The sequence below is a fragment of the Lepisosteus oculatus genome, chromosome 6 (genome assembly GCF_040954835.1).
Source record: "Lepisosteus oculatus isolate fLepOcu1 chromosome 6, fLepOcu1.hap2, whole genome shotgun sequence".
NCBI lineage: Eukaryota > Metazoa > Chordata > Actinopteri > Semionotiformes > Lepisosteidae > Lepisosteus > Lepisosteus oculatus.
The window spans coordinates 47982024-47995558 of record NC_090701.1 but is presented as its reverse complement, the minus strand read 5'-3'; the positions used below and the strand labels follow the sequence as shown (position 1 = coordinate 47995558).

General features: G+C 35.3%; 1 protein-coding gene across 6 annotated transcripts in view; it reads left to right on the top strand.

The window, feature by feature from the left end:
- Positions 1 to 7874, top strand: part of pcmtd1 (protein-L-isoaspartate (D-aspartate) O-methyltransferase domain containing 1) — a 29857-nt gene extending 21983 nt beyond the window's left edge. For all 6 annotated transcript variants that reach the window (XM_006633932.3, XM_015353683.2, XM_015353685.2 and 3 more), the window contains 4 exons: positions 1172 to 1274; positions 2194 to 2365; positions 3312 to 3435; positions 5016 to 7874. In XM_006633932.3, the coding sequence (XP_006633995.1) occupies positions 1172 to 1274; positions 2194 to 2365; positions 3312 to 3435; positions 5016 to 5386 (770 nt within the window). In that variant the 3' untranslated portion in view covers positions 5387 to 7874. The remainder of the gene's footprint in view (positions 1 to 1171; positions 1275 to 2193; positions 2366 to 3311; positions 3436 to 5015) is intronic.
- Positions 7875 to 13535: the final 5661 nt, after the last annotated feature.

Below are 13535 nucleotides of genomic sequence, written 5' to 3'. Positions count from 1 at the left end.
CAGACTTAAATATCAAAGAACGAGCGTGAGTATATTTAACAGCTGCTTTCACACTATGCAGATGATAGATTTATAAGGCACCAGTAAAGATTGTATGTAGTGCAGAATTAAAGTCCCATACTTTCTGAAGTATCTTTATGGGAACCCAATCCAACATGGAACCTCATCAGTTTGACATGTTTTTACCTACCGTAACTGCTTTTCACAAATTTTATTTCCCAAAGCTTATTTTAAAAACAAGAGACACAGCTTGTTTGAAAAGAAAAGGCATTTTCTGGGTGAAGCTAAATTATATGGAGTAAATAAGATGTCTCTGGCTTGAACACACATTTTATTTTGCTGTTCTTGTAATGTTCACAGTACATGCTGTAAGTGTGATTCAGCATGTATATGCATTCAGGAGTCTTGGCTGCTTTATGTGATTTATGTAATATAAGTGTTATACATGTTTTGTTTGTCACAGGTTTTTCTGAATACCAGACGTAACAGCTGTTTACTTTTTAGAAATCAAAGAAATTGCTTTTCAGTAATTCTGTTGAAAACTTTTATTTGGAAACAAATGTGAAACCCATTAAAATGAATTTAGAGGTAGCAGTAGCTTTTGGGCTGGTGATTGAACAAAAATTAATCTTAACATAGGTAACAAAGTTAAGTTATTTGTCAACATGATATAAACCCAGTAGGTACAGTCAGTTTCATGCCACTGTGACAAATTTTACTTGTTTTGTTCTTGCACAAAAAAATTAAAAATGCTTTATTTTGCAAGAGGTTCCAAACTTTCAATATTTCAATTAAGTTTCAAACTTTCAATTAAGTTTCAATATTTAAATTCATGAACCTGTTTTGCAGGTTTTCAAAATGATAAAATAACTGTATTAACTAAAGTCAGAATGAACTTACTGTGAATTGTTGTGCTTTAAAATGTATTAAGCCTGTGTATAGGCTTAAAAGTATTTTAAGTGTAAAGATACTTTAGATTTGTAAAATGATCATTTTATTTCTGATCCACTAACCTGTACATTATCAAAGCTGTGGGGAGCAAATGTCTTTGCATTTAACAAGATGATCATGCATATCCGTTTACATTACTAAATGTAATGGGATATCAGATAGAAAACTGTTTTTGTGTGATAGGTTTTACAGTCCAGCTTTAATTTCCTTCTTATTTCAGGTCCATTTGGTGTTAATCATGGTGTTGAGCTGCATACTGATGTTGTGGAATATGCCAAGGAAAAACTGGATGACTTTATTAAGAATAGCGATAGCTTTGATAAGTAAGTACAGTATAAAGCTATGCTGTTCTGTGCTGTTTGTCCATTGGTCTTATTGGTCTGTAAACTTATTCTGCACAGGTTTTGGAAAAAACTGGCCTGCACCCATAAGCTTTACAACTGATTTTTTATTTCTGATTTGTGGACAAAGTTTGAGATGGCTGGTGGCACTAACATCTTGCAAAGACCCTTCTTTATGTAAAGTGTTGTAGGAGTATGGAATAAACTATCGAAAATGTTTTTAAAGCCAGTGGATCAATGAGCTGTAAATTACCTAAAAGGCTCAATGGGCTAAGTCTCATTTGTAACATTTCTTATTTTTTTATGATAAGTACTAATATCACTTCAATTACTTTCATGAATTAGATTAAAAGAAAAAATATTATTTGTTTAGATTATATGACACAAATGTATTTACCAAACAGGGTTAAAAAGTGAGCACAAAGAATCTTTCTAATATTTTGACAGTGATGGTGTATATCAGTCCTAGTCATTATTCTGCAGACACATAAACATACTGAAGAAATCACATTAGCTTGATGAGCTTTATTTTTTTTTTCAAAAGTAAATAAAGCCAATATCCCCCCATTCCAGTATATACAACCTCAATTTTGTATTTTCTTGGCATTCTGTCAAACTAAGTAGCATATCTGTATCTATTTTTGCCCATTTAGTCATGTGAATCATATGTTTTGCTGGCTGCAATGTTTTTTAATACTAATACAAAGCTGTTTATGGCAAAATGAAGACTTGCAGTTATTTCAAGTCAACTATTCACTATGTTACTTATAATGCTGCTAACAGGTCTCATGTGATTCCAAAGTCTTTACTTTTTATCATTTTTTATTTTAGGAACAAAATATTTTTATGTTGCACCAATTATCTCATAAATAGTTTTTTAAAATCTTTTTGTTTATTGCAGATTTGAGTTTTGCGAACCCAGCTTTGTAGTTGGGAATTGCTTAGAAATTTCTTCAGACAGTCATCAGTACGACCGTATCTACTGTGGAGCAGGAGTACAGAAGGATCATGAGAACTACATGAAAATCTTACTTAAAGTTGGTGGCATTCTTGTCATGCCAATAGAGGATCAGGTGAATTTATTTGGCTGTCAGATACTATATCATCATGTTTAAACTTGTTTTTAGTCCACTTTCTTTTCTTTTAGTTTAGTGGATTAACACCAAATTCAGATTTGTGGAATAATCTGCATTTTTGCTTTTAAAGTTACACAGCTATTTCAAACACTATATATCTTGATAATTTCACAGTATCCCAAAGATTGTATAAGATTGTATAAAACAATTATCTTAATATTGGAAAAACACAAGCCTGTAATATTTCGTATGGAAAATATCATCAAACTGCTAATGAAGCCATTTGTCATTGAGAAATTATTTCAAAATAGATGTAGAATAAATACATTTTATGTTTTTATTTTAAGAATTAGCTATTCTTTTTTATTATCCTTTCTCCTTATTTGGCATTACTAGTACTTAATCATTGAGTTTTGATGTAACTATGCTTGTACATGAACAACTAAAAAAGATGATTGTATACGGATCCTTTGAGTTGTGCACCTGTCCAACTATCAACCTCTTAGAGATAGCGGGTAGACAGGTGTATCTATCATTAATAATACAGCAAACATGTAGGATCAAGGCCAGAATACAGGGGTTTCTGTTGAATGGAAATTAAGGATAACTTTGGCTACCTAGGCATGGAAATGTTTAATCTCGAATCTGTACTCTTCTACACATTTCTTGCCACCCAACTTCAGGGACTTCTGACATTCTTTATATAAATTGGCTGCCTCATGGAGGAGTGATTATCTTTCACAGTTTGCATTTGTAATATCAAAAATAAATCAGGCATATGACAATAAAATGCCATTTTTGTTTTTCTCTTATCTCGATTTTGAGTTATTAATCAAATCAACAGATTTCCATGGACATTTATATAAAAGAATACTTCTATTGGTTGTAGAAGCTATTGGAAAAGGAAATGTATGTCACAGCCATTTTTCCCTCTTTTTAACAGCTGACTCAGATAACAAGGACAGGTCAGAGCACATGGGAAAGCAAAAATATCCTTGCTGTATCATTTGCACCTCTTGTTCAGCCAAACAGAACAGATGGAAACAAGCCAGAGACTGTAAAGCTACGTAAGTTTCTAGTGCATTTTATCCCTGGAGTAAAACTGCTTTTTATTCCATTTGCAGATCGAGGTGAAACAAGCTTGATGTGCTTTATGTTCCTCAGACCAAACCCATACACTAATTTCCATTTTTAGTAAGATACATGTTTGTCATTGCATCTCTCCTAGGCACTCTTTTAGTTATTACTAATTGGTTCTTGTAATAGTTATTTTATTTATTGTTTTGTTTTGATTTTTCAACTTGCTTTCATTGTGAGCAAAGGGTTTGAAAAGGGGGGTATTCTTTAGCCTATTTTTACCAGCTGTTTGAAACTGATTAGGTTATAACTCTTAAGATGTTGTTGATCAGGTCTCACCAATTGGATTTAGTTTTCTCATACAGTACGTGACCAAATACAGTAATTTTATATTTATGGATAAATATACAGAACATGTATATAATATGTTTGAAGCAAAAATAATCTTATTAATGATCAACACTATTCATTTAAAGCAATACTATTCACTGTGTAGTACTTCTGTTAATTATGTATTGCAGAAGTACAGAGTGTAGCCAACATAATGTAAACAACAAGCAATACTAAATATGTATTAACTAATCAGAGATTGTGTGACCTTCTCCCTTCAGAACCTTCATTACTTATTGGAATACTGTTACGCAAGTTTATGAACTGTTTCTAGTTGGGCATTTTTCAACAAGGAGGCCTCCAGTTCTTTGGGAGATAAAGGTGGTGGAAATCTACTCTGCACTCTGTGTTTCAGACCTTCGTATAAAGGTTCACTAAAGTTTATATCTCATGATAGGGGAGGCCATGAAAGGTGTTTGACTTCATCCTGGCGTTCATGAAATCATTCTTGAATCTTTTTAGCAGTGTGTATGGGGGCATTATTATCTTGGAATATGGGAAACAACATCTTCATTATAGAGTGCGCAAGGTCCCCAAAGATGACTTTGTATTCCTTGGCTGTAAGCTCCTTAAAATTGAAATGAATTAAATTAATACGTGAAAACATTGTTTGAAATAAAGGGTGCTAGTATATTTTCATGTACCTGTACACAAGTAACCAACTTGAGAAGAATAAGGAGCTGGACATAGGAAAATACAAAGTTTTCAAATATCTGATTAAAAGATAACAACATGCAAATGATTTACAAACTCTTTGCAGGCGCACAAAGAGAGCCATCTTGTGTCCATTTCATGCATTTTTGGTGACTATGAAAAGACCCCTGTACATTGTCTCCATTGTTTACTGTGGGACTTTTACTTTGTACAAAGTGTAGTTTTTAGTGATTGTATTTGTATTTAGGGCCTTCTTCATAGAGGTTTGTAAACTTAATGCTCTGAAAATGTAAAGGCAAATTAAATTCCCTGGTTAAGTGACAAAGCAAAGATGATTTATTGAGATATGCAGCCATTACTAGACTTGTTAAACAGTCAGTATTGTGACACACAATTGAAGCTTTTTTTATGTCTGACCACTCAAAAACATTACTAATAGCGTTTGTCTTGGAAATCGGATTGCCAGACTGAAATAAAATATTTGTGTGCATCATTAAACACTAAAAGTTCCCTTTGTGTCTTTCAGCCCCAGTCTCTGTAAGAAACCTGCAGGATTTGTCTCGCATTTACATTCGCCGCACGCTTAGAAACTTGATTAATGAGGAGATGCAGGCCAAAGGCACACCCCAGAAAATGCCCCAGAAACGCAAAAGAAGACGGTGCCGCAGGCATCGGATCAATACATATGTTTTTGTGGGAAACCAGCTCATCCCTCAACCTGTAGAGAGTGAAGAAGATGAAAGAATGGAGGAAGATAATAAAGAAGAGGAAGAAAAAGATAGCAATGAGGGCTTGAAGCAAGAAGAACCTCCCCAGAATATTCTCAGAGAAAAAATCATGACTTTGCCTTTACCTGAATCACTAAAAGCATATTTGACATATTATAGAGAAAAATAACTCACTGCACTGACATTCATTCTGAAAAGCTGTAACACCTGCTGAGACTCTTTACTTTTTTTTCCTTGAAAATGTAGCATTGTTTTGATTTACCATGTAGGAGAAGCTGTTAAGATGGAAAGGTGCCACAAATTAAGTCACTGTCAATAATGTGCTGAGTATTAAGACTGGATTGATTTGGAAGAGTATTGAAAATCCTGTGTTTACTAGTGAACATGAGAAAAAAAAAACTGTTTCAGTACCGTTTCATCAAAATAGAGTCCTCCAGGTCCTGTGGACATAGAATTTTCAATGTTTCACATATGTATTAGAAATAAGGATAAAAATGCATTTTGCCGATTTCAGACGGCTAAAACAAATTATTGTTGTTATAAACAAGCTTCAAATAATAGTATGTACCCACAAGGGTTTAGCACAAACATTTAGATGCTTTAAATAAAGTTTTTCTCAAGATTTCCAAAGCTTGTATGGAAAACCTTAAAAATGATTAAATATACTTTTGCAGACATTTTGCTATCATTTAAGTAATCAATCTTGAATACATAAGGTGTTACAATTATTTGAGTTTTTGCCTTTGATAAAATATGTAGATTTGTCTTGGCATATTGTGGAAATGCACTTTACTTCAGTTTTTGTTGGTTATGAGAACAGAACTATATCTACTTTTAAAGTAAATTTCAGAACAATGTTTTGGAGTAACAACCACAGTTAAATTGATCTTTTCCCTTCGATTTATAAAATTGGTTACTGTGGAACTCTGGGACCTTCATAGAAACAAGTTGGACTTTCCTAAATTTTGTAAAAACATTTTACTCTGTCTTTTTACTTGATGGAGTTTATATGTCAGTTGCACTTTCCTGAGTTTATTAGACTTTGCTGACTGGCGAAGTTTTGGGAAAGACAATGACAGGGGAGGGGTATTATGATAAAGATTATGTTAATATTTAGTATTATGTGTGGAGTAAATGAAAAACGATTTGCTTAGGTGATCATTTGATGTGCAGGGATGCTTTTACATTCCTTAAGTGCTTAAAAAGACAGATTAGGTGTAGTGAATGACCATGTTTTATTTGTATACAAAAGATTTTAGTCTACTTCTAGATACATGGCAATGCAGTGCTCCTTGATCACAACCAGCATTTTCTTGTGTTTTCATGTGTAGTTCACTTGTTGTTTTTTCCTGATGTAGCTGAATATATACATGTAGGTTCTCTTTTTTTTTTACTTCATGTAAAAAAAACATGAAAAAAAGAGATCTGTAAGGGAGGTGAGTAAAATAAAAGGCATGTTGTTAGACTGTGGGAGTTTCAACCTTGATAATATCCATTTGGCTCCAGCTACTGTAATGCCAGCAATGATCTTAAAAATGTTCTCCATTGCAGTGGATTATGGAAGCTGTAGATTTGTTTATTGTATTATGTTGAGAGTCATTACCTCCCGTTATCACTGTATGCTGAAGAGGCCTTTCATTTTTAGTAGCAATAGCATACATAAAAAGCATTGGGATGTAGTTTCTTGGACACTAAATGTAATTAATATTGCTTTGTAAATCCTGTATACTTGGAGGAAACTGATTTCCAGCAATTGACTGATGGCCATCTACAGGTATACACTGAAGTGATATAGTAAATACTCCAGATTGATAAGCAAACATAGAAGCCAAATATATAACTTTTGAACGTACATATACGTCCCCTTAAATGTCAAATATTTTGGCACTGGATTCACATTAGAAATTTAACATGTACACACTATTTAAAGAGTTTAATACTTTTGACAGTTAAAATTAATGTCTTTTTTGTACAGAAAGCTTTTAAACAATGGTTTCAGCACTCTTGATCTTTGGGCCATTGATATGAAAGGTACAAGAAGCAATAGATGTATTTTCATAGGTACATGTGTAACTTTTTTGATCATTGAAATATTACAGTATGGTGTTCATTTGTGTGAAGAATATGGATTCCTTAACATTGTTACAAATTATAAATTAATTCTTATGTGGATTCCTTGGTTTAAAGAACATTGATCAGCTTAATCCTTCAGCAGATGATAAATGGGGAACATTTTTAAATAAAAGTTATAGACATTCATGTGTCCCTGTGTCATTTTATCATAGCATCTACTGTTTCAGTAACGGTGGTACTTTATTAGTGTATTCACTTTAGGCAACAATAATAATTTAGTTCTTAGGTGGGCTTTAAATGTGATATATCTTTAGTTTATGGTCTTTTAAAATGTCCTTTTGATTATATTTACTAAATTCACAACTGATAGTACTACATGGTATCACCTGTTAGTGCCATTTAATTCCAAAAATAAAATCCCTCAAAATAATGTACTTTTTTTAAAGATACTCATACTGTTCATACAAGCAGCGATCTTTGCAAATGATTTGTTCAAGGTTGAAACCAAAAGTTATTGCAAGAAGAAGATATAGCAGGAATTTTATATATTATAATGCACATTAATAATAAAATTATTAAAAGTGTTTTATGAGAGTTTTTTCTTGGTCATTTAGAATAAGGATTCTTCCACAAAACTTATTTCTCTGTAAAATGAGGTTGGAAACCACTTAGTAAGGCTGGATATTTTGTCAACTTACAAGTTTTTCAACATTCCTAGGTGAAATGGCAACAGCAGAGTGCACATCGTACTCATTAATTCTTCAAAACTGGTTATCCTAGTTCTAAGGATAACAACTGAAAGATTCTAACGAGGCAGTAGTTGTCCTTTGTTATTCCTTAGTATACCAACGAGGATAAAGATTAGAAAGAGGAGCCAAGCAATTGCCTGTGAAATGTTTACTATATATTGTGGTTTAGGGAGATGTATATTTGCTTGGAGGAAATATTATTTACAATTGCGAAAACGTGCAAAACTAATGAACAAACAACTTGAAACAATCTTTTCCAAACCTACTCCACTACAAATCAGAGACAAGTCAATGTAAGACAACTATAATTTGATAATGTGTGAATATAATGTGTTTCTTTTTTAGTTATGCTTCTCCTTTAGAGCATAGTGTTAGAGAAACGGTCATTAGATCTGCTCCTTTTCATACCACACATTACCACAAGGGGGAAGTAGAGTTAAACTCAAATTTCTGTTCATTAAGTGCAAAGAAATAACAAGAAAGAGGTTCCCAACCCCCTGTCGTCCTTGATAGGCCACATTCCTACAGCTTTTTTAAGGTCTGTATGAACAGAAGCTACTGTAGGGATATAAAATCTACTTAACTACTCAAATTAAATCAATGATTAGTTGGATTAAGAATTGTGCTGAAATGCAAACCTGCAAGTCTCCCAGACGGGATTCGGAAACTCCTGTGATCATGATTCTAATGACTGCTGCTGTTCACTTCACTTCGATTTATTGGAATTAATGGTTTGCTTAATTAGACACTAGGGGCAGCATGGCATAGTGGGTATGTCTTTGGGCTCATAAGTGACAGGTTCTGTGCTCAAAACCCCATTGTACTACCTGCTGTTGTACCCTTGAGAAAGGTACTTTATTGCAGAAATGTTTTTCTTTTACTGCCCTCATTCAGGGAGGAGTCACATGCTCTGATCACCTAAACTCTACCTCCGTGATAAACTGTCCTGATTGTGTGGCTCTGATATGGATTTTACCACTTTTTAATTATCTATCATTTGCTTCGCTAAAAGATACAGTTGTAAGTTATTTATAGGATAGAACCAAACTCATTATTATCTTTTTCCTATTACTATTATTTTTACTCTTACAAAACCGCACTTATTCAGGGGCTAGTAGCTTATCAGATATCCAAGATCACTCAATTCATGAAATATCTGAGAGAGTCTGCATCAAACAAGTTTGTCCAAAATTCCATTACCCGCTGTAAAAAGAAAAGCATCTTATTTTCAATTCAAATAGCACCTGCAACTAGGTTTCATGTGTCTCTGGGTCCTTATTTCATTCTTGGATGTTGAAATAATCCGAGGTCTGACAGCCTCAATGACTTCAATTCTCAATATGTAGGCACTAGGCCTTCAGTACAAGGTGTAGATTAGGAACTGGTTAAGGGATAGAAATCAGAGGGTAAAGGTAAAGTGGCTGTTTTGATTGTGGTGATAATAATTAGTGGAATACGAGAAGGATCTTGTGATGGAGCAAGCTGGGACTTTGTTGAAGCCTCTTCCTTCTCTGCAGTAAATTGGATACACCTGCCTTGATTGGCTGATTGAATGGAATTCATCTGAGTGGCCCTGTGTGTAATTGAGACATGCTTCAGGTGTAGCAGCAGTTATTACAACAGCAGTCAGGTGCAGAGGATGAGAGCTGTGTCTAAGCTCCTGCAGTTCAGGGAGGGAGAGTGTGGTACTGGATTCCTGAATTTTAGAGCTTTTATATGGTACAGGACTTGAATAAACATTCCTGTCCTTTAACATCAGCAGCCAGATGGCAGTCCTTACCAGTATTAGGTTTGAAGAGTTAGAGAGAGAAAATGAAGACTTGCAAGGATTTTTGTTGTACGGATTGGTTTTAGAAAAGAAAGATGGTTCCACAGAGAGTTTAGTAGTTTATTGTAGTGTGTAATGTATTCCTGGATTTAGTTTGATTTCTCTGTAGTCTTTTTAGTGCAGTGGATTAGTAGTGTTTATATTTGGAAACTGGGTGCCAGGGGGTAAGATGTGCCTTGGAAGAAGCAGGGAAAGTGTATCTCTGAGTGTGTGGAAGACTGACCATGGAAGGGTGACCCTGACTGAGAGTGTCTGAGGTCTTAGAGTAGGGATGAGACAGGATTCTTCCAGGTAAAGGGAAGACTGGGCATGGATGGGAGAGCCTGGTTGAGTGTGCCAGGGTTTCCAGGGAATGAAAGCTTATTTTGGTGAGGAAGAGAAGAGAATTCAGGAGTTTTTCAAGATTCAGTCTTTTCCAGTTCTCTGTGGAATAGAGGACTGAAGAGTGGGCTTCTCTGAAAGGGGGCCTACTGGTACACCCTAGGAGCCTGGAGAGGTTCCTCAAGCCAACAATGACAGATCACTGAAACATGCACTCCTAAAGTGAATGATTGGTACTGTATTTGGACCCATAAACTTCCTAAATTATATGAGTTATCTAGATTCCTGTATAGTTTGTAAACTAGTCAAGATCACAGCTAAAACCAAAACAGGAGGATTGCCAGATTACAAAAACAATATGGCTGCCCTGGAAAACAAGGTACATTCTGACGTGTTTAAAATAATGTATTGAACAGAGGTCTCTGAGGAAACCTGATTATGCAAGTATACAAATTTCTCAAAGGTATTGACAAAGTTCATCCAATGTCATTTTTTTTTTAGGAGCAGTGAAACACAGACTAAAGGACCCAAGTGGAAGCTATATACAGTAGAAGTGCATTTAAAACTGAGAGCAGGAGGCAATCTTTTTCATAAATATTTGTAAGAGTATGGAAATAACTAATCAGTATTTATCCAAGGATAAGATCCTTAGATCAAATAAACTGGCAACCATAATAATAATATTAATTGCTTACACTTATATAGCGCTTTTCTGGACACTCCACTCAAAGCACTTAATAATAATTGCTTACACTTGAGGTTAGATGGATCAAGAGGTCTACTGCTGTATTTTGGACATATTCTAATATTAAATTTTACCCATACTGTACAAGTAGCTCATTCTTTAAATTCTGTGAATGTCCATTGTTTCTGAATTTGTGTAAACAATCCTTTTATCTGACTACCTCGTGTAAGGCAGTCACAATGGCCAAAATCAAGGTGGTAAAACTTTGTACAAATCTTTAATTCAAGCAAACAAAGACAAGAGCAATTCTAAGTCTAATCATTGTCAGTCCTCTTACAACATCAATATTCAACATCAATATCGACCAGGTCATTCGTAGTAATCATTACCCAAGCCTTCTTAAGCCTGGCACTTAAGAAATGGGCCCCAGGGTAGGATAAATAAAACAGTACTGTACATCAAAGGGGTGGAGGAGAATTTCAGTGGCAAGAGGAAGAGAACATAAACGCTCAAAACCTGTGCCAGTAAATTGAACACTAAAGGTCAATTGCAACAAACTTCCAGAGTAAATACACAGATGTGTACTACTGTACGTTGCGGATTAGTTACTACGGTACTTTCTGGAGATCATCTCCAGCTCTGAGTTGGCTGAGTTCAGCTGAGTTTGTGCTCAATCCGGTTTCCAGGGCTCATCGTTGTCGTTGTATTAATTAGCATGAACTTCAGGGGACTGTGCATCAGAACATTTCAATTCATCTGATTAGTAGGTTAATACGTAGGCCACTTTAATATACAATTATTATTTTGTCTGTTTCTTGTTGTCCTTTTAAGCATCCTCCACTGTCTCCACAACATTCTTGATAAGCTCAATGAAATAAAGTTTCTGAGCCAATGTGTAGTTCTGAACACGAAGAGCCATGGTTGCACTTCTTTCTTACAAGCAAAATTGATTTATAGGCTATATACTAACGATATGTTCTAGTCAGCTGTGATCTTACACTTAATATTGTTTGCAAAGCTTTATCACTATAAGATATTTGAAGTATGAATTATAAAAAAATAGTTGGTCATCATGAATGAGTTTTGCAAGCTGCTTGTGCAGCAAATAATTTCTGATCAATGCAATATTTTAAAACTATTATTAAAGTGCTTCTAAATGACAGATATAATAAATAACTAGCTTTATTACTCTGGTCTTGGTAACAGTCCTGACCATTTGCCCTCCACAGTCTGCTCAGCCAGCAGCCAAAGGTAATGAGTGGGCAATTGGAACAAATTACAATGTTCCACAACAAGTGTTCTCGTTGCTTTCTTTTATAAAGTTATTACACCACATTGACAGAGTTACTCAAAATCTGCAAAGATGCTGGGCTACTACGATAGAGTTTTATGTGCTCGAAGAGCGCAGTCTGCCCAAATTATATCCAGATGATATCGCAATTTGTATCCATTCATTGCATTTAGCGAACGGGAGTTTAAAATGCGGTACAGGATTTCAAAGAACGGTGTCAGAAGACGAATTAACACACTGAAGCTTCAACTGCGATCTCAGGGAAGAACATCCTTTGGACCCCACACACCAAGTTTTATTAACTCTGCCTTTGTTTTTCCACTGGATCTTTTTTTTGTTGTGGTGGGGATATTAAAAAAGTACACCAGAGCACCGTTTGCTGCACAGTTCACAGAGTCACTGCAGCCATTGCATCCCTACATTGCTATGCCAACGGGGTATCTGCACTTCTCTTTTCACTAAAACTGGAATCCCAGGAGTTGTTGGTGCACATACTGTATTCCCATTCGCTTTCACAGGCAAAGGAAAGATCCCATTTACATCAACAGACGTGGGTATACTTCGATTGTCAGATGGTATGTGACCATAACCTGAGCTTTCTCAACCTCATAGAAGGATGGGCTGGCAGTTCACGTGATGCTCGGATTTTTGACAGCAGTCGTCTGAAATCAGATTTTGAGGAAGGATTGTATTGTGGACTTCTCGTGAGTGACCGTGGTTATCCTTTATGACAGTATTTTCTAACACCTGTGCACAATCCTACAGCATTACAAGAGCTGCGCAGTAACAGGAGTCATAAAAATGCAAGAAGCCACATTGAACGAGCTTTGGGAATTTTAAAACGACGCTTTGCTTGTCTGTCATTTGGTTTGCGTACCAGTCCATCAAGAGCCAGCACCATCATGGTAGCATGTGCAGCCCTACACAACCTTGCGATTGACTGGGAAGAGCCGCCTCTTCCATCTCCAAGGCATCCAGCACACTCTGGCTGTTTCAACACAGTCATTACTGGACCATAGCCACAGAGAAGAGACAGTGTTCCGAAGATCTATCATAAATAATCACTTTTAAGATGCCGAGTTTTTTTCTTTAACGTATGCTTGCATTTGCCTACAGATATTATTCTCTGTACCACCCATTTCCTCATTATCCCTGCTTTCCTCTGACAACCACAAATATGGAGACCCATCACAATACAATATTGAACAAATCTATTCAGTTGACTCCCAGATTTTATAGAACACATTAAAGGCTCACGCTCCATTTATAACTATTTGCTTAAGTGCTGTTCTCTTCCCTCCCTAGGATATCATAGTGATGATATTATTTCCACTATATTTGGGTGCCTTCTAATACGATCCAGCGTTATTC